Source organism: Eptesicus fuscus, chromosome 14 (genome assembly GCF_027574615.1).
Source record: "Eptesicus fuscus isolate TK198812 chromosome 14, DD_ASM_mEF_20220401, whole genome shotgun sequence".
NCBI lineage: Eukaryota > Metazoa > Chordata > Mammalia > Chiroptera > Vespertilionidae > Eptesicus > Eptesicus fuscus.
Window position 1 is genome coordinate 13,286,382 of NC_072486.1, and position 27,725 is coordinate 13,314,106.

At 45.6% G+C, this 27,725-nt stretch overlaps 1 protein-coding gene and 1 non-coding gene across 3 annotated transcripts; both read right to left on the reverse strand.

Annotated features, from left to right (window-relative positions):
• Positions 1–1,946: 1,946 nt before the first annotated feature.
• Positions 1,947–25,902, reverse strand: GPNMB (glycoprotein nmb). Of its 2 annotated transcripts, none has more exons than XM_054725951.1 (11): positions 25,716–25,902; positions 18,851–19,003; positions 17,992–18,135; positions 15,627–15,797; positions 13,312–13,470; positions 12,679–12,990; positions 10,028–10,126; positions 9,060–9,162; positions 7,068–7,282; positions 3,773–3,860; positions 1,947–3,292 (listed from the first exon to the last, which is right to left on the reverse strand). In XM_054725951.1, exons 1-11 carry the CDS (start codon positions 25,783–25,785, stop codon positions 3,145–3,147), a joined length of 1,662 nt encoding a protein of 553 aa, XP_054581926.1. In that variant the 5' UTR covers positions 25,786–25,902; the 3' UTR covers positions 1,947–3,144. The 2 variants fall into 2 exon arrangements, with proteins under 2 accessions (XP_054581926.1, XP_008146361.2); XM_008148139.3 differs by having other exon boundaries at positions 3,773–3,866.
• On the reverse strand, positions 6,498–6,604 carry LOC114235011 (U6 spliceosomal RNA). Its single transcript, XR_003621194.1, has one exon. It is a non-coding gene; the product is annotated as a U6 spliceosomal RNA (small nuclear RNA).
• Positions 25,903–27,725: the final 1,823 nt, after the last annotated feature.

Here is a 27,725-nt window from a genome sequence, read left to right on the forward strand (position 1 = left end):
AATTCATGATTTCAGCTCTCTCTTCCGCTATTTGTTAGATTGAAATGTTGGGGGGCTCGATAAGGATTTCATCCAGCCTCTGACTTGCTTCCTTGGTGACAGACTGCATATTTGCTGCTCTCTGCTACCCTCTGTTGATAGAAGGAAAGTTTGGATCTCAAGACCATAGTTCTCAAAATTAGGTGCTGGGAGCAGCATTATCAGCATCACCGGGAACGGGTGAGAAATCCAAATTATGGGCCCACCCCTGAACACTGAATTAGAAACTCTGGGTGTGGGGCTCAGGAGTCTGTGTTTTAACCTCCGAGTGATTCTGCTGCAACTTGATAATACTTTTCTGTGTAGGTACTAATGTCCTGGCCTCCTAATCGTCATAAAAATGACCAAGCATCTTTCCACTGCTCTGTCCTCAGGCCTCACATAGTGGTACACACCACAGTGCCATCTACAGAGGCCTTCATGCCCATTCATTCTCTCAGGGGGGTCTGTCGCAGCCCTGTGAAATAAGCAAAGGGGGGACCACATATCCATTTTACAGATGAGGAGACCGAGGCTCAAGGAAGGTCAAAAATAACTTGCCCCGGTTACTCACCTTTAAGTGGCAGGGCTGGACTTGAATCCAAGTCTTCTGTCTTTACATCCAGGTCAAGGGTTTCTTCAATTAATCCATGACAGGGTTTCTAACGTTTTGGCCAGATCACATGGGGTGCTTTGTTGTGGGGTGCTGTCCTGTAGTTTGTAGGATGTGTAGCAGCATTCCTAGCCTCTACCAACTAGATGTCAGCAGCACCTCACCCTGGTAGTGACAACCCAAAATGCCTCCTAATATTATCAATGACTCCCAAGGGGCAGAGTAACCCATGGCTGAGAACAGAGACCTGCAGCCAACACGTAAATGGGGAGAAATATCGCAATTCATGTTCTGCACTTTCTTTATACTTCGGAGATGGTTTCAGAACTAATAGCTTAATTTTTGGCATCTAGGCCATCTATGAAGTGAATGCACAAGATTAATGTTGATCTCCACCAGCTCCTTGAGAATTCTTCACCATTCTTAAGAAAGTTAACAATAATTCCATTAGATCATCTGGCACCCAGTATGTATGCACTTAAATTTCCCTTAGTTGTCCCAAGAATATGTTTCATAGCCTTTTGATTCTCCACGCAGGCTCCGATTCAGACTGCTAAGCTGCTTTCAGTTGCTGTGTCTCTCTAGTCTCTTCTGGTCTAGAACAGGGGTCAACAAACGGTGGCCGAGGGCGTATCTGACTTCCCACCTGCTTTTATTTTTATTAAATATATTTTTATTGATTTCAGAGAGAAAGGAAGAGGGAGAGAGAGTTGGAAACATCAATGATGAGAGAGAATCATTGATTGGCTGCCTTCTGCAAGCCCCCCACTGGGGATCGAGCCCACAACGCAGGCATGTGTCCTTGACCAGAATCGAACCTGGGACCTTTCAGTTCGCAGGCCGACACTCTATCCACTGAGCAAAACCGGCTAGGGCCCAGCTGCTTTTGTAAGAAGGCGTTTGCTGGAACTTGTTTGTTATTTATGTATGTGGTAGCCGAGTTGAGTAGTTGCGACAGAAGCTGTATGACGCACAAAACCTACAATATTTACTATCTGGCCCTTTACAGAAGAAGTTTGCTGATCTAGGATTTAGAACTAGCCTCTCGCCTTCATTTTTAATATACTACTGACTGTTTCAGGAGTCCGGAACAATTGTTTTTGGAAAACCTCTTCTTTTAGATTGGCCTGATTATATACACTTACATATTAAATTTATTGACATTTCAAACACTGTGAAATTTTAAATATATATTTAAAAGTATAAAATGCTTATGAAATTCTCTTGCTCCACATTAAACAACTTTCTATGTGTCAAAATTATAAATGAAACCAAAAGGCAAACAACAAATTAAAAAATAATTACAATTCCAGGATCTTGTCTCTTTTCATACTTTATTTTGCAGGGAAGAGAGGAAAAAAATGTCATGTCTGACATATGGTAAATAGTTTTAGTTACAAATGGAAGTTAAACCCTTACTGATCAAATTTCTGTAACTTTTTTTTTTTAACCCTCACCCGAGGATATGTTTCCATTGATTTTTAGAGAGAGAGGAAGGTAGAGAGAGAAAAACATTGATATGAGAGAGAAACATTGATCGGTTTCCTCCTGTACTTGCCCCGACTGGGGATCGAACCCGAAATCTGGGTATCGAACCCGAAATCTGGGTATATGCTCTGACCGGGAATCATACCTGTCACCTTTTGGTATATGGAACGATACTCCCACCTACTGAGCCACCTGGCAAGGGTAAGTCTCTATACCATTTAAATAGAGAAAGTAGTAGGACAACCAGGGGTCTCCTTTGGAAAATCACAATCTGTAATTTCAAATAAATGCGCTGGAGTGCATAGAAACTCAGACACACACACACACAAGACCGAGTGCCGGCCCATCTGTGCAGCAACATGCCTGACACACAGAAAGCGCTAAATGTCCGTGCGATAAGCGAACGGATACCATTTCTTTACACAGCTGGGCGGGGCAGGTTGTCACAAAAATAGTCACACCCACCGATTAGATTTATTGCTGTTTTAGTATAACAAGCATCTGCATCAGAGCAGAGGCTTGGCCTGTTGACCTGTTGGGAGCTCATGCATGCTCCTCGCAATAGGCTTCAGTTTCCTGGGAGCATGGTCTTAGGGACAGGAGTACAGTGCGTTGCTTGTACGCATGTGTGTGTATGGGAAGCTGGAAAGAGTCCATCCTCGCCTTCCAAGCAACCTGGTCACTCTGATGAATAGTACCTTCTCCCCCTACTCTTTAGATACGGTATGTCTATCCTACTAATCCTGTGAAGGCATTATAAGCGAAACATAAATCATAATGAAAGAAAGCACGGCTGACCGACTCCATCAGTTGTATAACATGGCCGAGGCTGCGTGCCATATGATTCCTCTCCGCTTCTCTAAAATGTCATTTAACCTATATAAAAAAAATTGCACCTCCCTAAACCACAGTACATATATTTTACAGCAACGTTTAGGAAAAAAAGTTGACAGTCCCCTACGCTAGCACAGCTCACACATACGGCACTGAAGAGCAAGCTGTTGGTCAGAAACCAGGCTGGAGAGTTAAAGGATTCCCGGTGGGTTCTTGAGCAGCGGGTCCTTCTCCTGGCTGCCGGGGAAGAACTTGACCTTGGCGCGCTCCAGGAAAACATCCAGGCCTTTGCCTTTGATCCCAGCACTGTTTTCTATCGGTTTGTATTCCTTGCGTTTTCTGAAAAGCAATGTGTTAGGAAGATTTTTAAAAACATCCCCAGCTGGGAGATAATTCCTTTCCCCAAGCTTTTACCCGCCCAAGTACAAAAAGGTTCATCCCATTTCACCTCGTCTATGGCTTTTAAGACACGGATGTCTTTCGGAAATATATTTATTTCCTCTTCTTCGTGCAAGACATGTGCCTGTTTACTATAATTTGAGCTTACGTGTTAACTATTGAGCTGACACAATTTTGTTAAGTTCCTGACATCTGGTAGCGTTGTTTGAATTTAAAAAAAAAAAAAGAAAAAAAAAAAAAAACCCACAGCAAAATCAACAGGCTGGTTTGGTATTCATCATTCAATGGGAAGATTTTCCTCCCACACACAAAATGGTTAAAAACCGAAAAGGGAAAATGGCCCATTTGTGCAGCACATTGCTACTTGTTTTCAACAACGTACCACAGTGATTTAAAGTGTTAGAACCACCAGCAACTTACTTGTACACCACGAGGGCGATGACAGTGACAAATACGGCCAAGCAGCCCACGGAGGCCAGGGCACCGCTTGCCATTCTCACCGGGGAGCCTGCGCCTTAAAACAGAAGGAAGACCAGGTGAGTGACAGCTTCCGCCTCGAGGACATGCAGCTTGGAGTGCAATCACATAAATGACAAAGGAGCTCTCAGAAGATACACGGCTCCCTCTGGCTTGTCGGTGATCTTTTCCATTACATCACACGCGGCCTTCGGGCCAGCTTATCTTCCATTGAGAGAATGAGTTAGCATGTCTGGACCACTGTGTTAAGGGCTCAGGGGAGAGGTGTCACGTCCTGAAGACACCTGCTCCGGTCTCAGGCGACCCAGCCGCGCCCACGTGACGGAGGGCTCCGTGACCCTCCCGCCCACTGCTCCGGCCTCATCGCCCCCTACCTACACCCCTACCTACGTACCTGCCAGCTGTGCTGAAAACCCGGGGGTTGGCCATCCTCCCCACACTCTCAAATCTCCACGCCCTCTGCTGGGAATGTCCTTCCCCAGCTTATCTCAAGTGCCTACCCTTTTGGGGCGCCTTCCAGGCATTCATGAGGGGGCGGTCACCCCTTCCTTGGTCACTGCTCGCCTCTCTTCCTCTGCCTCAGTCACGTTGTGTTGCAATTACTTCCTTACACATATTTCTCTCCTATTAAGTTGTGAGAACCACGAAGCAAGGGTTATGTCTTCTCTTTACTCCAGGAACCCAGCAAATCTTGTCTCTACCGCCGAAGTATAACTGGGGTTGATCTATTTTTCCTCCTTCTCCTCCGCCACCACCATTGCAGTCCCAGCCACCAGCCCTCGCCCCTGAGAAGATCTCTTTCCTCCAATGATCCTTGCTGCCCTCAGCAGTCAGTAGGACCTTCTGAAAGCATCCATTAGGATCAAGCTTCAAACCCACCAGGGGTTCCCCTTACACACACAGAATAAAACCCTAACCCTGCAGGTGGCCTCTTCTTGGCTTCAGATCTTCTTGGCTTCAGATCTTCTCACAATTCAAATTCGGGTCTCCGTTCAGCAGAGGCCCCTCACCAAGTGGGTGCTGCCGGGTCGGGTCGGGTCGGCAGGAAGTCTCCCGACCTCCCCATCTGAAAAGCCAGTATTTGTCGCCTCTCTCCCATGCTAGTCGCTCTCCCTGCCCTGCCCTTGTTCTGTTTTCTTCACAAGCCTTCTTATCTGTTTGTGCTCTGTTTCTGCTCACAAAAGAACCGTAGATCCTGTGCCTAGAGCCGTGCTGGGGACGGAGCAGATGCTCACTGAGTATCTGTTGGAAGAACTGCAGCAGCTTTGTGCGTGTTCATTGGATCAATGCGTAAAAGCTGAGAGTCTGTGGATTTGCCTTTGAGCAATGATCTATTTTTCTGAATTCTGATTTTGATACCTGAGTCACCAAGGGACGGCCCCACTGGATTCAAAGCTCTCCTGAACGTCCTTAATGTAGATTCGGAGAGCTGGCTCGGGTCACCCCTAAAGTTATCGCTCACTCTAAGAAGCATTAGACATGCATCTAGCATCCAATCCAGTTAAGAGAACAGTGGTTTGCCGGCACCGAGGAAGCTTCACAGCCTAGGACTCAGTGATGGCGAACCTATGACACGCGTGTCAGCACTGACACGTGTAGCCCTTTCTGATGACACGCGGCTGCATGCCGAGGATGAAACATTTGCTGCTCCTGAGGATGAAACATTTGCGACTAGAGTCTTGGAGTTAGTTTTTTCCTCAAAGTGACACACTACCCGAGTTATGCTCAGGTTTTTGGTGAAGTTTGACACACCAAGCTCAAAAGGTTGCCCATCAATGGCCTAGGTTATGACTTTAAAGGCAACCCTCCCTGCCCCCCCCCCCTGCCCCCAATGGGGCAGCACAAAGCCTGGAGGTGACAGTGTGGAGGCTCCAGCTGCCTTTCAGCCCCTACCTCGTGGCTCTTCACCCCAGGGCCCAAAGCACCCGCCCCCCAGGAAGGAGAATTCCTTCCTTTGTATTCTTGTTTTTTTTGTGTGTGTGTATTTTCAAATCTATACCTTGGATCTTACGAACAATGAGCCCTCATACACATAATTACATGTGTGGTTACTACAATTTTTCTTTCAGTGAGGCTAAAGCTGCCTTTTATACTAACGACTGACTATGTCTGAGCACCTGTTACCTTATGAGACAGGCTCCAAGCCCGAAGGGGTGACTTGGGAGTTAGTCATTAGGTTGTACCTGACGGTACTCGAGAGGCAAACCAAGTGTAATGTGCACACAACTTCTTCCTTCCATTCCACCACGTAGCACTCCTTCTAAGAGATAAAGCCGTAACTTCACTACAAAACTGGTGATAAATGAAATTCAGTGAGGGTCACCAGGTAGAGACCTTAATTTGAGGTTGGGAAACATTGGAAGCCACCAGAAAATGAACATTTCTCAGGGAAATTTCTTAGCCCATTTTGTAAACATTTGCCTCTCCAAGCACTGGGAGGGTAAAGATGGGTTTTTCTGGTGACCATCCGAGGAATAGGTAAGTTGGTTTCCTATAGTCTCCGTGGGATGCTCAGTTGAATTTGGGAAGGGAAGGAGAGAGTGGCAAGTTAGAAGGGAGCGAGGAGCCCACTTGATTTCTTTTCTCTTCCTTCCTTCCTTCCTTCCTTCCTTCCTTCCTTCCTTCCTTCCTTCCTTCTTTCTTCCTTCCTTCTTTCTCTCTCTCTTTTTAAATAATGGAATGCTTCACAAATTTGCGTGTCACCCTTGCGCAGGGGCCATGCTAATTTTCTCTGTATCGTTCCAATTTTAGTATATGTGCTGCCGAAGCGAGCACCCCGCTTGATTTCTTATTCCTCTTCTTGGCTTCAGATCTTTGCCAAGTGGCTTCTATGACAACTTGATCCCAGCCCCCCTCGCCCCCCCTCCCCGCCATGGTTTAACTGGAGAACATCATTATTTGTTGATGTTGGTTCACACTTCCCCCTGGGAATAGGAATCTATTGGAGCATTCAGTGATCAGATCCTGTGATTACTGCTCCATGACCAGAGCTGAGTTTTTTTCATCAAAAGGCTTTCTTTGGCCATGATTTCACTCGGTCTCTCTCTCTCTCTCATCCCTTCCCTAAATAGATTTGCTGTTGGATTTTAATGCCAGGCCTCAAACCCACATTAACAAGAGTTCAATAAATTTTGCGTTGAAATAAAATTAAACATCGCTAACACAGCTCTTTAGTATGAAACACGATGCCCTTTATCTGCACTATGAAATGCCCCCACAACCAAAGCACAAAACTCACGTCTGCCCGGGACAGAGACGAGGGTGCTCGTGAGGGCCAGGCTCGCGTCGTCACCCAGAGTGAGGTTCACGCAGTAGGTCCCGGAGCCGTTGAAGGCCCGCCTCACGGTCAGCAAGCACGCGTCGCCCATGGCCACCTCCACGGGGCTGCAGACCGTGTTCTGGGCGAGCTGGCAGGAGGGGTCAGACACGACGGTACAGACCTCGGTGGGAATGCTGAGGGCGTGCACAGCACCGGGAGGGAGAGAGGGGGATGAAGCAGCTTTAAAGGAAAAATCATTTCTATAAACTTGAAATCCTCCTTAATTCCCCTCAAACTATCTGACGTCGAATCGTCACATAATTCATCCTTCAACAAGCCTGGGAATGAGCTACTGTTTCCTCCCTATTGTCTGGAAGGTGAGGCCTGGGGATGGGACAGGAAGACGTTATGTGCCACCAAGGCAGGCCAGGGGCTGTTGGGCCCTGTGTGAAGCCCAAGCCATTCCCTCTACCTTCTGACCCTCCAGGATGCAGACGGCGGGTGGCGTAGGTCTTAGGCAAATGCGTTACTAGATGCCAGAGCCGGCCCTGCCTAGGTTCCTGCAGAGGAAAATACAGCAACAGCAGCGACGACAGCTGAGTATATGGTGTTGACCGTGTGTGAGGCCTGCATTTTGGATAGAGGACATGGTCTGCCTATTCCTCTCGATGACTTTATGAGGAAAGTCACATTATCCCAGCGTAGCAAGGGACGAAGCACTCAGGACAGAGGACAATTGGCCCAAGATCACACAGCAGTCAGAGGCGGAGCTGGGACTTGAACTAGAGATGTTTGATAGCTGTCCTGGTGACCACTAGGCTACCCGGCCAGGCAGGACTGTTTTAGCCACGGTTTCACTTCTGAGTCGACTTCCTGGAGGGAGAAACAGGGCTCTGATGCTGGCTCCCATGGGGGCGCGGGGTGCGATGGAGGCATGCCCTGGCCTCTGCCACAGCCTCACTCTTCAGTCGGCTTTTTCTCTAGTTCCTGTCAATCCTCAGTCCCCAAGCTGGAGAGCTTCTTAGCTACCGTTTTTATACCGTCCCATGCTCTTGTTCATTTATACATTTACACACACATACATTTTAATCACTGGGTTTACGTGTATGTGAATCAGTTAATTCATGAACGTTTAATTGATGTAGTACATATATTCACTGATATCTAGTTAGTCTATTATATATAGTTATAATCAAACCGTAGGAAGCCAAATTATAAAATGCACTAGAGGAGCTTTGTAAGTTATAAAAAGAGGCAGGATTATCAGGCATTGCTGTTAATTAATGCTGGGACCCAGCTATTCCACATCGGCCTCTTGCCACTCTGGAGGAGCCTCGGGGAGCTTAAGAGTGGGGCTCTGCCCTGGCCAGTGTGGCTCAGTTGGTTGAGCATCGTCCTGTGCACCAAAAGGTCGCAGGTTTGATTCCAGGTCGGGGCACATGCCTGGGTTGCAGGCTTGATCTCCAGTAGGGGGCATGCAGGAGGCAGCCTATCCATGATTCTCTCTTACATCAATGTTTTTCTCTCTCTCCCCCCTCTCCCTTCCTCCCTCTCTAAAATCAATAAAAACATTGGAAAAAAAAGAGTGGGTTTCTGAGCCAGATCTTCACCTGTGGACTGTGCTGTCAGGGACCCACTGTCTATGGGGGCAGGTTCTATAATTACCGTGGCCCTATCTGTAAAATGAGGGGACTCACAGGATTATGTGAACACAGATGGGCAATGGTAAGAACATAGTAACTGTTCGATCAATAGTGATTATTCAACGTCACCTACAGTTAAAGGTAATGAGCATTGCTCTACTTTAGGTAACAAATGCATCCTTGAGAAGGCCTCGCAGGGTCCTCCCTTGTCCTGGCTTACTGATGAGCTAGGACTATGAGTCCATTTCGTCGGGGAGACTGGAGTCAGGCCTCTGCTCAGGGCTGGGGTCCTCACTTGGCCGCCCTCTGAGGGAGACGATGTACTCACGTCCCTTCGCAGGTCACGAGGAAATCCATCGAGGGGTCCTCGGGCTGTGGCAGGGGCGTCAGGACTTCTGTCATGTCCACGATGTTCACCTCTAGGATTCCCTCTGACAAAACGACCCCCCAGGGGAAAACACATCAACACACAATGGAAACCAACCCGAATCAAACTACAAATCAGGAGGCCCAGCAAAACGGAGACAGCCTTCTCACCACCCGACACCACACACACCCCGATCCGGGAATCCACCCCATCGCCTCGCATACGTGCCCCTGCAGCATTTTCAAAGTCAAACTGAACGGCTCTTCAGCCCACCCTCGCTCTTCATTTCTGATCCCGTGTCCGTGTTAGAAGGTAGTACTCGCTCTGGGCAGGTGTTCCAGGAAAAGGTGTCCCGGGGGGGATGCTGCCCCAGGGGCAGGCCTTGGCCAGCTTCTCTCGTGAGGGGCTCAGCCCCAGGGCACACAGCGTGGGTTTTACCTCCACCCCCAGGTCCAGGGTGCATGGCCTGGCTGCAGACCCCACCTGTCTTCTCTGTTTGGGTGCTTGTGGGCTGTGCCTGACATGCACAAATGTGTGTGGTGGCCCTGTTCACACACGCTTCTTACATACAAGAAGTGTGACTGTGAAATCAGCGAGGGAAGAAAGCGGAAGTTGTGGGAACTTGTCACTGGCCTTCTTTCAAGGCTCATTCATTCAGGTTCCCAGGATGCACAGGGCCGGAGATTCAGGGCCTGGGCAGGCTCCTCAGTCTGTGGGCCTCACGGAAGCTCATGTCCACTAGGATGTGGTGGGAAGGCTGGGGTAGGCAGGTGGGAATCTAGACACCAGTAGAGTCTTGGCTCGTGTATGCGCGGCATCACCTTGGACAGAGAGTGGGTGCCCCTGCTCCCCACCCGCACCCACCAGAGTCAATGAAGTGAGTGGGTGGCCTGCGGTAGACGCCAACATCCTTCACCTGCTGGTCTTACCTACAATTGTGATGATGGCTCTGAAGTGGCCGTATCTGTTAATCCGGCAGTCTTCGTCGGGAGCCTCCCTCAGCTCCAGCAGGCTGTCCCCCGCGGGTGCTGCAGAGTTTGAATAAGAGAGTTTAGGTTAGTTGCTGAGGATGTAAAAGATGTACATGATAGAACCAAAAATCTAGACACCTGTCTGCCTGCTCTTTAGAAAAACATCAAGAACCCTATACTTTTAAATTGCTGTCGAAATGTGAACTAAACGTGTAATGATGCATATAGATGTGAGAGCTGCAAGGCATTATAATTGTTAGGTTATGTAAGTAAACGCAATCTCATATTTTGCTTAAACATAGGAAGCAAATCAAAGGTAGAAGCCATTTTAAATATGTGATACAACAGTCATGATGAAATACGGTATGCTACAGCATATATAAGATACATAATTTTAAATAGTAAGGTAGGTGCATCATAGATTAAGAAACAAGCAACATGGAAGGAGGCAATTTTTCCCTTGTTTGGCTGTCTCATAGCTGCTAACCTTACACTCTAAGCGTCCTCAGTTATTGGCGAGCAGAGATGTGGGGAAGAAAAGGAGTGGGCACAAGATGCTTTTGTAAAATAACCCTTTGAGTAGGATTAAAACAATGAATGTAATGCTCTGTACACCTGAAACTAATATAATGTGATACATCAATTTTACCCCAGTAAAAAGATAATTAGTTATAATTTCAAAGGCTCTAATTAAGGTGTTGGTATTCCTTTAACAAGACAAAAAGACTGGAAAGAAAGTATGATAGTAAAAATGCAACACTACTTTCTCTAAAATTTAAGAAGGCATGAAATGGACCCAGTTTTGCGGGAAGGGCACCGAAGCTTCATTCAGAAGGCCCCCTTTTTACCACAGGGACCCGTAGGCACGAAGCCCTGTGGGAGAGCTCTCCAGGCCTCCTCGGAGCCGTGAGTGGGGACTGAGCGTGAAGCTCCTTTGCTCTGAGGGGCCTTCTCAGAGCATCTCTGGAAGCAAGTGTTCCATGGCACACACTTTGGGAAATGCCACTTGGGTAAAGCCTGGAAGGTTCCGATGCCATGTTGGGTTCAAATGCAGCGGGTTACCAGCAGGATTGTCTGTGGCAGACTCTTGGGGATGCCCCCTGAGTCTCGCAGTGGTCCTGCGGGAGTTACAGGATAATCCCTACTCATTTAGTCCTGAGATTTAACCGCTGTGTTCTGTAGCAATAGATTTGTGTGTACAGGGTATTAAAGATGGCTGGCTGTTTCCAGGAAACTGGAGAACTTCTTTTAGAGTACTTGGCAGGCAGAATTTAGCTGTCAAGTTAGAGCATGGAATGGTGACTCTGCTATATTTCAAAATAAAACTTTAAAAAATGACCAAATAATAAAAGTCGCTTTTATCATTGGTAGAATGCTTATAAAAATGCACATGTTGCTTTGCAGACATACCTAAAGTCAAGTTTATATCTCTGGGTCTATATTTATAAAGTCAAGGTATGATTAAAGGGCTAATGGAGAAAAACTAACACTTTAACAGACAGATGGGCCCTGGCCAGATAGCTCAGTTGGTTAGAGCATCATGCCGATTTGTCAAGGGTGTGGGCCCCATCCTTGGTCAGGGCACATGCAAGATTCAACCAATGAATGCATACATAAGTGGAACAACAAATGGATGTTTCTTCACCTCTCTCTCTCTCTCTTCCCCCCTTCCTCGCTTCTCTCTAATAACAATTAAAAACATATATTTTAAAGAATAAAATTAGTAATAAATTATAGTGTCTTTATTTATATATGTTTGGTTTAATAATATCTCATTTTATTAATAACACTATTATGATAGTTTATTATTTATAACAAACAGGTTTTTGGTAAAAACAATGACAAGGTTAGACATCATGATGGCATGGTCCCTCTGGGCTTGGTGATGGCGCCCTCTTGTGTCCAATGAGAGGATGTCAACCTATTACAACCCCCTGGATCCTGGGGTGCTAAGATGTGCTAATGGCTGTGTGGGGAAGGGAAGCTAAGGTAGATGCTTAAGAACTTCTTGAATGTCCTCATATACTATTAGTAGAGGGTGGGATTTAATTAATTAAGCTTTATATCCGGAACATTTTTAATGTCTGTAGTCTTTCCAGCTTGCTGGCCAAGAAATATTCTCAAGGTACATTCCTTTGGGGCCATTTAGAAAGTGCTTTTAGGTGTGGCTGTGTCTTCATGGGACACTGAGTGGATGTGGGCAGTGCAGGGAGGAGAATGGAAGTGGAGAGAAGAGTGTGTGGGAGGAAGGAAAGTGGGAGGGCCTGAATGTTTTGGTACAAGGCGCCAGCGTGTCTTCTCATAGCGACAAACACCGTGAGACGAACAAGAATGTGTGAGCTGGAAGGGGGAAGCACCTGTACACGTGACAGAGGCCAGTGAAAACCAGGAAGGTCAAAGAGCGGTTTACAAGTCACCAACGTTTACCTGCAAAGTCTTTAAACATATTCTAATAGCTTAAAATAGTGATAAAATGGCTTTAAAAACCAACAGATTTTTGCAGTCTGTACACAACCCTTTTAACTAGGGCTGTTACACTCTAACTTACATGCCGTTTTTTAGCAGTTAAGGACCTCCCCACCCCCAAAGATCACCTGGAAAACACTTACGGAGAGAAGGAGTGGGCTTTGGAGGTCTGGGTGTCGGTGAAGGGCAAGGTCCAGGCACTGCCGCTTGCACAGTGAGGTTAAGGCTGAAAGTCCCGTTGAGCACATACGTGTGATTCAAAGTGCGATTGTTGGAAACAAACAGGCCAGTATTGTCCCCGAAGTTCCACTTGTAGTTAATGGCAGACTCGCGCAGGAAGTGGCTGGGATCATGAATCAGGACATTGAACAGAATGGGAATGTCCCTAAGGAAGGTTTCATCCGAGGAATTTCGATCATTCTTCTGGGACATATTCACAAACACAAGAATCTGATCTGAAAGACATAGATGTATAGAAAGAATGCGGGATTGCTTGGTTTTAAGTGGACGAATTCAATAAGACTTTTTAAGTCGAACATTTAAATTAGGGATAATTCAGCATCGTTTTTCTTTTTCCTGTGTAAGTTTTTTCTAGAGTTTCCCCACGTTAATCTGGAAAACAGAGGGAGTACATCCTTGGACAGAAGTGTGAGGGGAGGAGTCCAGATGAACGGTAACACAAACCAGAACCCTCGGCTCTCACTCCTTCTCAGCCCACTAACATCATCGGACCTAAGGGCCTCCCCCTCAGTCACTGGAGCCTTCACGCCGCTCACCTGTTACCAGGTACACATCTTTCACTTTTGCGACGGGAGCGTACGCCCTGCGGTCTCTTCTATAGACAGTTACTTCCATGACTTGAGGGCCAAGCGTCACGTTGGTTGTGTTGATAGAAATGCTTGCTGAACACCGTCCCAATTTCTGGTAATACTGACCTGTGAGAGGGTGGAAATGGTTAGGTGTTGGTTACTATTCCATGACCATTATAGGAAGCTGTTTCTTCACGACAAGCCACGGTCATTTTGAGATTGCTCTGAGGAGGGAGCACCAGAAAGGGATGTGACATGAAACCTTATAAAAACAAACCTACAGTTGAATAGACGTAACTGCGTGGGTAAAACCAACAGAGCTGTTTGGTGGGATAATGCAGTCATTAGTTCATAAATAAACACTTCTTATAAGTAAGTGACTTGGCACTTGAAATAGATATATCTCCCATAGAAAATACATTTAATGTAATGGTGAAGTGGCCAATGGCATTTTAAAAAATGTACCCAAGAATCAACCTTATTTTTGTAATAATATTACTATTCTGGCTATATCATTAAGAAGAAGATTTTTTTTTTTTAAGGGGACTAGAATCCTCCACTTTCTAATAGTGTTTGCGTACAAACAGGCAGTAAGTGATGGATGGTATGGTGGGTATAAAAAGGAACGGGGTGGTTCTATAAAAGCATTCTAGGACACCCTTGAGCCATTCTTTTTCTTTTTGAACCCTATCCTAAAATCTAGCTGCCGCTGTCTAGCAGTGAAAGTGACTCCTCTCCTTCAGGGCACGAGGATGTTTCTCATCCTTTTGAGTCGCCTGGTATAGATGTGTCATTGGAACAACAGGTATTGTAAGATGGATGCTTGTGAGATGGGGATGTTGAAAGACCATGTTTATCACCTGTTCAAAGGTGTTAGGAAAATACACTAGACTTCTCAGGGATGTGTAATTTGGGCATTCAGAGACAGTTCTGATGGAGTCCCTGAGGGGGTTCGTTATATGCGAGGAAAATGTTAGTTCTGGCACTGAGAGAGAGACCTCAGGGGCAATGCTTAGTTGCGGGACAATATCAGTTAACGCTAAGACCTCAGCAGAAGATGGGAATTCAAAGTAGTCTTGTGAGAAAAACAAAAATTCCTGGCTAAAAGCTGATTGCAAATAAAGACATTGTAACTAGTTAAGTTAATGGATGTTAACTAGGCTAAACAGACTCTTGAGTGTCAGTAAGCGTAAGAGACTCCGTGAAAACTCCATGTCAGGTCAAAGAAATCATGACACGGGGTGAGGTGACAGACAAAGGGCCAGACATGCATTGAAAAAAGTCAGCTGTAAATCAACTCATTTAAATAGATGGCATAATATTTGACATGTATTTTGTACTTTGTTCAATCAGAAGGCATTATTAATACTTGGTTTTGATTTGCAAATAGTTAATTGGAGAAAGAGCAGCTTTCTCACATTTACGAAATGAAAGACAAAGCATTTAGGAATTTGGAGGCTGCACTATCGGTAGCAATTGTCAAATCCGCAGAGCCAGGTGGCATCTGGTGACAATTTTAACTAAGGACTTAGCAGCTTTGCTAGAAATAACCTACCTACATCTGCTCCTCCTAACTGTAATCACTTCACCAGCAATAAAGCAAAGTGGATACCATTTGTGGGTGAAAAAAGAAAACAAGGTTGGCTATGCCCAAGAAGAGCTGTGGTTAGATTATGTTATTTCTACACAATGGAATGTGATATAATCATTAAAATAATGTATATAAAGAATTTTAATGATATAGTCAAATACTCGTGACATTAAGAAAAAAAATGTGTATAATCCTAATCAAGAAATATTAGTAAAGAAAACACCATTGTGTTAACAGTGATAACCTCTGGTGTTAATTATGGGTGGCTGATTTTTCATTTGTACATTTCTGCATTTTCCAAATTTCCTAAAAAGAACACGTTTCTTTAATTCTTAAAAATTCATTTGACAATATAAAAAATTAAAGAATAAATCAACAAATGCCCATCTGTGTGCCATTCAAATAAATAAATATTAGTATTTTTTTAGATTACTGTTTTAGACCAGAAAAAAAGGAGTTTTGTTTTAACAAAGAAAGCTGAATCAGGGGTTTCCCGCCTACCTTTTAATTCTTTGGTGTCCTGGAAATTTGGCAAGACTAAGCAATATACATCCCGGCTAAGGAAAGTTAACAGATTAACTATGATTAAACTCAGTGTTATTAATTCTTGGTTATAGAATAAGAAGAGAGAAAAATTTTAAATTTTAAGGAAAGATAAAGGAGAAGCTAAAGGGGTTTGTAAAAGTCCAACCAAGCGTGTGAAACACGTAGACGAAGCCCCACTTCCTCCCCCGGTGGTGGTGCGGGAAAGGCCGGCCGTCGGGGAACACGCGGTAGCTTTGGTTGGTGTCATTTCCCCAGTCAGCGTCCTCGGCCCACGCTGTCCAGTTGTAAACATACGGGTCAGCAGAGGGGCCTGTTCCTAAGCAGAGAAAGAAAAACCGTGATCGTCGTCCGGATCAGACTGCTCAATGCTCATCGTTGAATTAGACACTTTTCATATTTTTTTCAATATAGTTGAACAACTACAGCCCTAATATTTAGAATTCATCCAATGGTGCATTTATGATCTGTGCATTTTTCTGTAGGTGTGTTATACATGTTCAATTTCAGTAAGTTTTATGTAGAACAAACACTCAGGAACGTTCAGTCTAGAGCAAGCATGTCACACTCGCGGCCCGTGGGCCACATGCCTCGTTTATTTGGCCCATGTTAGCCTTTGAGTTTGACCTGCTTGATCTAGAGATCTCGCTTAACATACTTTATCTTCACACCGAGTCTCCAAATCACAACTGTATTCAAACCAAACCGAGGGTAGTTTTGTCTTCTTATTTGGATACACTCTATCGGTAGCCTTTCCTCCCGACTCCTTGCACATCATGAATGCCCACTCCTAAAGACTTCAGCACACGTTTCCTTAGAAGAAGGGTATTCTCTTACACAGGCACAATGCATTACCACCCTACCACAGTAATCCAGGGTCACATCCTACATTTGGCTATATTGTTTTAGAAAGAAAGGAAGAAAGGAAAGAAGGAAGGGAGGGAGGGAGGAGAAAGGAGAAAGAGGGAAGAAAGGAGGGAGGGAGGGAGAGAGAGAGAGAACAAATATCCAGAATGTTTAAATTGCTGAAGCTAGGTAGGGTGTTTGGCTGCTCAATGTACCCTACTTTCTACTTTTCTGTACGTATGACATTTTTCGTTTTAAATAAGTCACAATCAGTATTTTTTTTTTCTATCTAGAACAACTCTTGGCATTTTACGTCACTGACATTTATTGAGCTTTTTATTTATCAATCTATTACAGCCATTAGTATTTTTATTCTTCAATAGACTCAGACACGGCCCGTGAGAGCCCCTTCAAGCTGGCTTCTGTGTCCTTGTGACAGGTCCCCATCAGTCTCTGAGCACCCCCCATGCTGGGAGATACCCCAACTCACCTGCAACCCTGCCCTACACCCGGAGTCATTTCTTCAACGATCCCCAGGTCTTTGTAGTGGTGATCAAAATTTTCTTAGAATTTTCATAAGTCACAAGATCTCTTTCATACAAAAAATGTTTCAGATTATCATTTGAAACATTCATAAAAATCAGCTTTTTTGAAAAAAATTTTAAAATATATTTTATTGATTTTTTACAGAGAGGAAGGGAGAGGGATAGAGAGTTAGAAACATCAATCAGCTGCCTCCTGCACACCCCGCACTGGGGATGTGCCCGCAACCAAGGTACATGCCCTTGACCAGAATTGAACCTGGGACTCTTCAGTCCGTAGGCCGATGCTCTATCCACTGAGCCAAACCAGTTAGGGCAGCTTTTAAAAAAAATTTTTTTTGGAAAAAAAGAGAAAAATGCTACAGAATTTAAATACAACACTTCTGAACTATCAAACCCGTTCTCTACAGCATCTAGTGTTTTCCTCATAGGAATATGATAAATTAATAAGGAATGAACCTGTTGACAGTTTAATTGAAGTTCTAAATAATAAAATTAGATCATTAGGTGCATTTAATAGCCTTGTCACTGATTGAAGAATTTCAGTAATTAGCTAGGCATTTTTAAGAATGTACAGTTCCAACAAGATAATTTTCCTTAATGTATTTGTAATTTTACTCTTTAACAAAGAACTTACCTGCTTTAACTAAGAGCAAGACAAATCCAAAATATATTTTGTCATTTGTGCTAGCTACACAGCACTTGCTTAAGAAATACCTGTGAGCAGAATTACTCTAAGCAACAAACATCTGTCAAATTGGCTATTCCTTGAGTAGCCAAAAGAATTCCAAGTCATAAAACCAAAATTTGAGAATCAAAAAGGTATTCTCTGTCCAATCACCTGGACACTAAGAAAAAACTGAGCTTGACAATGCAGCTTTGAAAGAGGGTTCCAAGTAGCAGAGAGCCATCCGTTTGCTGAAGGGTCATTGGCTAATGTTGGCGAAGAGACTGAGTGGAATCACACTCTCACCCTCCCCATCATCAACTTGAGAGGGTGACTTGGGATGATAGCAGCATCTTGCATTCATGGGAGAAGCTCCTGCTAGGATCGAGGTTTCTGAGATGGGTCTCCAGTAGTTCGGAGAACTAGCGTGTTCCTGTGATGTGAATAACATTCCTTACCATCTCTGCAGTTCTTCTCATAGACTATGTTGCCACTGGCATCTTCCTTTTGGCATCTGGGGAACACCAGGCTCACCACAAATGTTATATTTGAGCCCACCAGGGCTGGGGAATCACTGGTCAGAACCGCCTGCACCTGGCCTCCTAGAGCAAAGAAAAACGGAGCTCCATGATTAGGCATCTCTTTCCTTTCACTGATGAATGACATCAAGTCAAATCTAATTCTAAGGATCAGCCAGAGGATCCTTATGCCTCTTTACAATAAATTATTTTCTGGATTCCTAATTTTGTTTACAGAGTACAACATTCTAGAAGATAAATAATAAAAGGAGGTCAGACCAGTTAAAGAATTCTCTAAACACAGAAAGAACATTCACTTAAAATAAGTTTTAAAATCTGCTTACTTGGATGGAGAAGCCAAGTATTAAAAGTTCATATTTTTTTAACTCAAAACCAATGACTGAAGAAGTCATTCATTCATGTGAATAGAAAGATACTCACTTCCTGACAAGCCACAGTGTTGAGATGGTCAAAAACTACTCTGGAGTCTCAGATCTTCTGGAGAGGACCGTTCACACATGAGTTAAATAGGTTTGAGACCAAACCTGCTCACTCTCCAAAGTCTTCCAAAAACCATAAACTTGTAAATTCTAAGGAGATCAAACTGTGTGTGTGTGTGTGTGTGTGTGTGTATGACTTAGAAAGTGATATGTTGAGATAAAGGAGAGATTGCCAAATCCAGATGCCTAGAGCACTGTCATTCACAGAAGAAACATAAGCCACGTGATTTCCAAGTCTATAATCTGAGACTAACTTAAATAGGAAATGACAGTTGTTTGGGTTGAATCATTCCGCTTACCTTTCCAGGAGTTTTTCCACCTCGGGTCTCCTCTTTTCCACACTGGATAGAGTTTTTCGTTCCAATCATTTTCATCTGAAGACCAACCATTTAATTGGTTGTGCTCCCTCATATGACCAGAAGTTCTTCCATTGCTCAGCACATCATGAAATCCTGTGTCAATATTTGAAAAACCAATTATTTAGTCAACTCTATTCCTCGTTTAGTACTTACCTAACAATGGTTAAAGTCACTTTGCATTTCATAAGGTTAGAAAGAACATACATAATATTTCCAATATGTCAAACAAGTAACGTTTTCTTTTTAATCTCCACTGGAAATGCCTTTAATACACGTATTCAGACACTATCACTTCATGTACTTTAGATGAATCAAAGAAAAATGTGAAAGTCAGCATTTCTTAGCCATCATTTGTTTTTTTCAACACATCTCCTCCGAGTATTTTGATTTACACAATGTCATCAGGAAAACACGGATACCAATAATCTTCAGATCAATGTTTGCATCTTTTCCCATTCTGAATTGTTTACTTGGCTAAAGGAATGCTAGGCTCAGGAATGCCTCCAGGATTCCGAGATGCATACTGGACAGCCCACGGTTGAACAATCTACGTTTTTTGTGGCCCAGCAGATGGTCTGTTTGGGTAAATGTTCCATAGGCACTTGTATAGTCTGCAGTTGTTGAGCAAATGTTATTTTAATGTTATTTATGTCAGGCTGGTTGGCAGTGTTTTTTGAGACGTCTAGGTTCCTATTGCTTTTCTGTGTACTTGTTTTTTCAGTTCCTGAGAGAGGAATGTTGAAATCTTCAACTATTATGATGGATTTGCCAGTTTCTTCTTTCAGTTCTATCAGGTTTTGCTTTATGTATTTTGAAGCTCTGAATGTTTAATCTTCTTCATAAATTAATCCTTTTATCATGAGGAATTGACTTCTATCTCTGGTAATACTCCTTGTTCTGAGAATACCTTGATATTAATGCCCAGTGTTGAACTGGCACATCCTTTTCCATCATATATATGTGTGTGTGTGTGTGTGTGTGTGTGTGTGTGTATATATATACACACATATATATATACATATATATATATATATATACACACACACTAATGTGTATATACATATAAATATATATATATATGTATTTATTTTTCAAGTGGATTTCTTATAGATAGCATATTGGTGTTTTTTTTAAAAAATATATTTTATTGATTTTTTTTACAGAGAGGAAGAGAGAGGGATAGAGAGTTAGAAACATCGATGAGAGAGAAACATCGATCAGCTGCCTCTTGCACACCCCCTTCTGGGGATGTGCCCGCAACCAAGGTACATGCCCTTGACCGGAATTGAACCCGGGACCCTTGAGTCCGCAGGCCGACGCTCTATCCACTGAGCCAAACCGGTTTCGGCCATATTGATTTTTTTTTAAAAAATCCACTCTATCTTTTACTTGGTGTGTTTAGGTAATTCTATTCAGAATAGATTTTGGAGATGGTAGGGCTATGATGTGATGCCTGAGCTGGGGTAGCCCTATTTAACATGGGGTCACAAATCTGAGGAAGCAAGCCAACACCTCAAGGATTTCAGAATGTAAGGATGAACAGTTCTTGGTGATATTGCTGAGCTCTTACGATAGTCTTGCCTACCTTTGGACTTATTGAGATACTAAGTGTCTTACTCAATCTATTTAAGTAATCTATTACAGCCCCAAACTCTGTCAGCCCCTGATTATACATTATCATAAACTGTTTTCTCATCAATTCATATGGTCTTATTTCTTGGTGTGGTCGTGGATTCTTACAGCCAGAAATGCTGTCTTCTCTTAAACCCTGGAAGAGGCCTTCCGTGAGGGGTGGTATTTGGTAGGTAGTCAGAGAAGCCGTATGGAGTGGATGCCACTAATCTCTGTCTTCTATTCCTCCTTCCCGGAAGGAGGAGGGAGCGGCATGTTGTTCCCTTCTTATAAGGGAGGCAGATGGAATAGGAAAGAATATTGAACTGGAAGTCACAGAATCTGGTTTCTAGTCTTGGTTCAGCTACTAACCAGGCTGGGTGACCCCAGGCCATGTCTTCTCTGGGCCTTCAAATCAGACGAAAACCAAATGTCCTGTGATTCTATGAGATTGTTCCTATTTGGGAAAATGATACTCCTAAGTGAGGGCAGGAAATGGCATGCTTATCAATAAATGTTTGTAACTGGAAAGTCACTCGAACTGAGTCACAGAATGGCAAGATGTTCAATCTGGAAAGAATGTTTTATAGATGAAGAGATTCAGGCCCAGAGAAGTGATGGGATCCACTCAGGATCATCTTTAATTGAGCAGAAATGAAGATTCACACCTTTTGAGCCCAAGAACCAGTTTGCCCCACTGTTCTCAAGAGTCTTCCTTTTCCTCAGCTCCTGAGAGAAAGGCAGTGTTTCCAGAAACATCATCAAAACAGATCTTTCTTCTGATGTTAAATGTCAGAAGTCAAGGAAAAATACAAAATTAAAACGAGAGTGACAAGGTATAGACGTAGGTCCATGGGACCGAATAGAGAACCCAGAAATAGATCCACACAAAAATGCCCTACCGATTTTTTTTTATTTTTAAAGTTTATTTTATTTATTTTTTTAAATTTCTTAATTGATTAAGGTGTCACATATTTGTCCTCATCCCCCCATTCCCATCCCACGCCCTACCGATTTTTTACAAAGATGCAAAAGCAATCTGATGGAGGAAGGCCAGCAAATGGCGCTACAAAAATGTGGAACGCCCAGGAGAGGGCTTCAAGCTCCAGGCAAGACAAGAATTCTTAGATGTGACACCAAAAATCCGACCCATGGGAGGAAAAAAAATGATAAATGAGACCTCATTAAAATGAAAAAAAAAAATTCTGCTCTGTGAAATACCATGAGAAGAGGATGAAACGGCAAATTAAACACAGGGAGAAAATATTAGCAAACTACATTTCTAAGAAAGAACTAATATCTAGAATATATGAAGAATTTTCAATACTCAATGTTAAAACTCAAACAACCCAATTAAAAGACTTAAACAGACATTTCACAAAACAGGTTGTGCAGACAGAAACACATGAAAAGATGTTCAGTATCGCCAACCAGTAGAGACATGTACATTACAAGCCCAATGAGATACCACTATACACCCTTCAGAATTACTAAAATAAAAAATAGGGACACAGCTAATGTAGGTGACGATGGGAAGAAACCGGATCACTCATACATGGCTGGTGGGACTGTAAAATGGTACAGTCACAATTTGGAAAACAGTTTGCAGTTTCTTGTAAAACTAAACATGTAATTACCATGCAACCAAGCAATTGAACTCTTGGGCATTTATCCCAGAGAAAAGGAAACCTATGTTCACATAAAAACTTGGGCATGAATGTTCCTAGCAGCTTTATTCAAAACAGCCCACGCTGAGACAACCCAGATATCCCTCCCTGGGCGAAGGGTTAAGGTGTGGTCCATCCATGCCGTGGAATACTACTACTCAGTAGTAAAAAGAACAAACTACTGATACATGCAACATCCTCAGTAAGGTACGCTGAGTTAAAAAAAAAAAAAAAAAGCCAATCCCCAAAGATGACATTCTGTAATGATGCCATTTACATAACATTATAAAGATAGAAAATGAATTGGTGGTTGCCAGGGGCTGGGGCTGGGTGGTTTGGCTGTTAAAGGGATGAGGGATCCTTGTGGCGATGGAACAGTCTGTGTTTTGACTGTACCAATGTCAATATCCTGGTTGTGATATTATACACTAGTTTTATAAGATGCTACCAGAGGGAGAAACCTGGTAAAGGGTACAGGGGGATCATTTTGTAGTATTTTTAAAAATATACTTTTATTGATTTCAGAGAGGAAGGGAAAGGGAGAGAGAGATAGAAACATCAATGATGAGAGAGAATCATTGATTGGCTGCCTCCTGCACGCCCCCCACTGGGGATCGAGCCCGCAACCTGGGCATATGCCCTGACCGGGAATCGAACCAGTGACCTCTTGGTTCCTGGGTTGACGTTCAACCGCTGAGCCACACCCGGCTGGGCTGTAGTATTTCTTACAACTGTATATGAATCTACAATGACCGCCGAATTAAAAGTTGAATTAAAAGCAGAAGGAGCCGAAACCGGTTTGGCTCAGTGGATAGAGCGTTGGTCTGCGGACTGAAAGGTCCCAGGTTCGATTCTGGTCAAAGGGCATGTACATTGGTTGAGGGCACATCCCCTGTGGGGGGTGTGCAAGAGGCAGCTGGTTGATGTTTCTAGCTCTCTGTCCCTCTTCTTTCCTCTCTGTGAAAAGTCAATAAAATACATTTTTTAAAAAAAATAAATAAAAGCAGAAGGAAAAAACAACACCCAATAGTAAGCAGACTAGAAGGGGGAAAAGAGGGGTGTGCTGGGGGCAGAGATACGTGTGAAGGTCAATGAAGTCACTCCCAGCTCAGCCCCGGCTTTCCTGTGGGCACTTTGGCCTCCCTGCTCGCCCATCACCACCTGTGGCTGAGGCTGATCCTTAACTAGCTTGTCAGCACCTTCCTCTCCCTCCTTCCTCCCAGGGCTGTGATTGGACAGCGGTAAGGATCCCTTAGTGTGTTCAACACTGTGAATCCTACCCATCCCGTTTCCTGTGGCCAGCAGCTCTGCGTTAGGGCCGGGAGGAGCCAGGAACATCAGGGTTTTGTTACGTTGCCTAATGGGCTCCTCTCAAATCAACGGAGAGATCCAACCCCGTTTTACTGAGCAAAGCAAAGGGGTGCGGGTGGAAAGGAGGCTAGAACTGGGCGCAGGCCTCCACTGACCTGTCAGTTCTCAGTCCCTCCACCTCCCGGACCGAGGCCTCCTGGGGAGTCACCCAGGAGGTTGGTTGAGGAAGACGATCGCTACCTTGTAGGTCTCCCACTCCAAGCACCTGCCGTTGGCTGATCTCGCAAGAACCCCTTTACCCAGTTGGGCAAAGGAGGAAATGAAAGCTGCATGGAGCCAAGTCACTGTTCCTGCCCACGGCTGGCAGGGGGCCCACGGCTGTGCAGCCGCAGGAAGGACGGTGGCGTGGCAGCGGCCCTCTTCCTCTTGCCCGCTGTGTGGCCTGGGGCCAGTTTCTTGCCCTCTCTGTGGCCTGTTTCCTGGCCTGGGAAACGGGATCATCACAATGCCAGCCTCCCCCGCGCTCTCCGACCCTGGCACCTACCCAGTCCCTTGTCAAAGACACCGGGCCCAGTCCCAGGAGATGGCGCCCAGTCCCAGGAGATGGCGGGGCAGGGTCTTCCCAGCCCTGATCAGAACTGGACGTGCCTCTGGCCACTTCCCTCCATTTCCCCCCAAAGGTCGCTCCCTGCCCCCACTTTGGGGCTCCTGTACCCCTAGCACCCCCTTCTCACGCCCCGCCCCGCCTGGGCCTCCCTGTCCCAGGGACACGCTCTCTGCCCTCCGGGGCTGCCAGCAGTTTCCTGCGCCTTCCTCTCTGGTTCCCACTTTGCAAGGACAACATAACTGTAGACACTTCTCTCCCGCCAGGAGGCGTGGGAAGGATGTGTGCGCAGGCCCCTGGGCCAAGGGTCTGAGATGCTGCTCCCTGAGGCGAGCAGGGGAGCGGCAGGCCGAGCTCTGTGTCCCCGCCTGTTAACTGGGCCAGGACCGGCTGCCCCACGAAGGTGCTGAAGGTGCTGTGGGGATGACCTGAGCCACGGAGGGAAGCAGCCAGCACACAGGCTGCCGGTGGGGACACAGAGGCGGTCCCTTCTCAGCGCCTCCCTCCCCTGGGCCCCGGGAAGTCACCGGGCAGAACCGGGATCCCTGACTTTTCAGCCAGTGAACGCCTTTAGGAGCCAGGTGGGCGGCCCTTCTGGGTGACGCACACTTGACTCCTGCTCCACGCTGGCTGCTGGAGCGCGCGGCCCATCGCCACCCGGGGGCCCCGGGACTGGACAAGGGGGCTGCCTCTGACCTCAACGGCTCAAACTCCGGCTTTGCATTCCACTCACAGGAGGAGCTTTTTATGTTGTTGTTTTTCAAATCCTCACCCGAGGGTATTTTTCCATTGATTTTTAGAGAGAGTGGAAGAGAGAGGGAAAGATGGAGAGAAACATCAAACTCCATTGGTTGCCTCCTGCACGCCTCTGACCTGGGCCCAGGCCCGGGCAGGAGCCTGCAACCGAGGTATGTGCCCTTGACTGCAATCGAACCCGGGACCCTTGGGTCCACAGGCCGACGCTCTATCCACTGAGCCACACCGGCTAGGGCGGAGCTTTTTAAACAAGGGTGCACGGACCCACCTCCAAAGATTCTTGTTTCAGGGATCTGGGCTTGGGCATTGTTAACAAGCCTCCAACCTGCAGTGCGAACCAGAATAGAGGCCTGGCCTTCAGCTCTCTTGCAGTAACCTCACCAAAGCGGCCGGGCCGTTCACGCAGCTCTGGGGAGAAATCTCAGCGGGGTGCGCTTCTGGGTTGGGATTGTTAGAGAGCTCATCTCCAGATTTGGGGCCCCTGAGCGCTTTACCCTACCGGATCGAAACCAAAGTGCAGTGGGTAGCGTCCCTCTGTTCTCAGGCCAGAGACTGTTCCCCTTGCACCCCCACCCTCCCCTGTCTGGCAAGACAGTAGGCCCCAACTGTGATGGGGGGGTGGGGGGGAGGGAAAGCTCCATAAGAGAGAGGCTGCACGGTTATTAGTTTCTATGAGCCCGAAGCAAAGAATGGAGCTGGAGGCATTTTGCTGTGGTTCCAACATTCCCAGCGGTTTCCAGAAGAAATGACTGAGCGTGGAGCCCAGCTCTGGCTCAGACGGCATTACCCCAGACAGCCCCGCACGCCAGCCCCTAGCCAGAGAACGGGCTAAACACAGACACGGAGAATGGCTCACGTTTGGCGGCGTCCAGGGGCACTGCTGCAGCCAGAAGCAGACAGCCCAGGAAGCAGTAGGCACATTCCATGCTGACCGTGCTCTCCTCTCCGGACCCAGCAATCACGGCTTAGCTCCCAACTCCCCTGGCTCCATCTGCGAAGAACAGCAGCCTCTTCTGGCCTCTCCTGCGCCCCGCTCCTTCTTTTAATTAAATATGGGCCTCGGGGCGGATCATGTGATGGTATTAAGCAGCGTTGCCCGATGTGGCCTCTTGGGTTCAACCTCTTACAATTCATGTGCTTCTGACTCACTCGCTCTCAGCGTGTTTATGCACTTTCGAGAGGCACTCTTTCAAGGCTGCGATTCCACAGTTCCAAAGAGGTTCCTAGCAACTTCCTCTCCTTTGGACCCTGTTTTAAGGCCCTTCGCCAAATAAAACCTTCATCTCCAACCTCATTGATTGCTCCACTTGCTGTTGTGCCTTTACGGACTCACTCACCCAGCTCGAGCTGAAATGTCACAATTGGGCTTCCTTTGCTCTAAGTGAGGCGACCAGCTCCTCCCAGTGCTGGCCAGTGCTGCCAAGATGGGGGGCGGAGGGGGCTGTATATCTTCGATCACTTGAATTAGGTACATGGATAACACATGTTGTGCAGAAGGTGCTTGAAACAGCTGCTCAGACCTCCAGTGGCTGAGAAACTTACTCAAAGGCACACGTTGTGATCTCTGTGCAATTCCATCTAAATCTGGAAACAACCGGCATACTTTTTGGTAACTGCTCTCAAGGTATTTTGTGGTAGCGCTCGGGGTCAGTTGCAGAAAACGGCACAGCATATGTACGTCGCGTTACAGTACGCAGGCATTAACTGTCAAAACAAGCTCGTCTGGAACACGGATTGTGTACGATCGGATTAGCTCAGGTCGCAGAATGTGCAGGAGATGTGGCGACGTGAACGCTTCCCTGCGTGTGATCTCCAAGTCACAGCCACATAACCACGCTCAGCAGACACAGACGTCCTGAGGGGGTGAGGGTGAGATGTGGGGTATTGATTTGTGTTCCAGCTGCGCTAACAAGGAATAGAAATCCACAGAGCGGGCGTGGCCAACTCCCTCCCCGAAGGCCACACGCGGCTCTTTAGTGCTCCTGTGACAGCCTGAGGGGCAAATATGAAGGAAAGCACCAGAGGGAATACATGGTTCATGCTAGAAACAACAGCGTCTTCACACACAAATAAATAATGCACGTGCTTACGGTATATGAATAATCTATACAATTCTGTTTGCTTTTTACAACAAACATGACGTTTAGAATTTAATAAACAGCTCCAGTTTAGGACAAACTTACTGTGGATTCATTTTTTAAGCATGATTGCCCCTTGTTACTGATAATTCGTTCTGGCTTGTGTTTTTGGCCAGACGAACTCTCTCTAAATTGGAAGTAACAAAACCTTCATTAATAGGGAGACAGAGCCAGACTGGCATGGCTCAGTGGTTGAGCGTCGACCTATGAACCAGGAGGTCACAGTTTAATTCCTGGTCAGAGCATATGCCCGGGTTGCGGCTCGATCCCCAGTGTGGGGCATGCAGGAAGCGGCCAATCCATGAGTCTCCCTCATCATTGATGTTTCTCCCCCTCTCTCCCTCTCCCTTCCGCTCTGAAATCAATTAAAACAATATATTAAACAAATAGGGAGACAGACCCCGGGATCAAGTCTTCTTTTAGGTCTTCCCTCCTTCCCTGTCCCGTCCAGGGGCGATGAACAGGGCAGCGGGTGAAAAGGAAGGCAGGTGAATGAGGTGAGGAGGACACCAGCTCCTCCTTCAAAGCACTGCCAGGTGGGTCACGGGTGCCTTGAGCAGCTGACAACATGTGAAGTCGTTTATGTCACAGGACCAGACACAGGGCTATTTTGGACAAGAAATATCCTCAAGTTTTTTTGTTTGTTTGTTTTTAGATAAACTGATACTGTAAATTAAGTTTGAAATTGTTCATTGAAAGAAGAGACCCATCTCAATTACTTGGTATCA

Excerpts from the sequence above, each read along its gene's own strand:
- GPNMB (XM_008148139.3), bottom strand. The coding sequence starts at position 25,785 with ATGGAATGTGCCTACTGCTTCCTGGGCTGTCTGCTTCTGGCTGCAGCA. Across the intron at positions 12,991-13,311 it reads AGATGTGTACCTGGTAACAG|ATCAGATTCTTGTGTTTGTG; the intron begins GTGAGCGGCGTG and ends TATGTCTTTCAG. Across the intron at positions 7,283-9,059 it reads CTCGTGACCTGCGAAGGGAC|CATTCCCACCGAGGTCTGTA; the intron begins GTGAGTACATCG and ends GCACGCCCTCAG.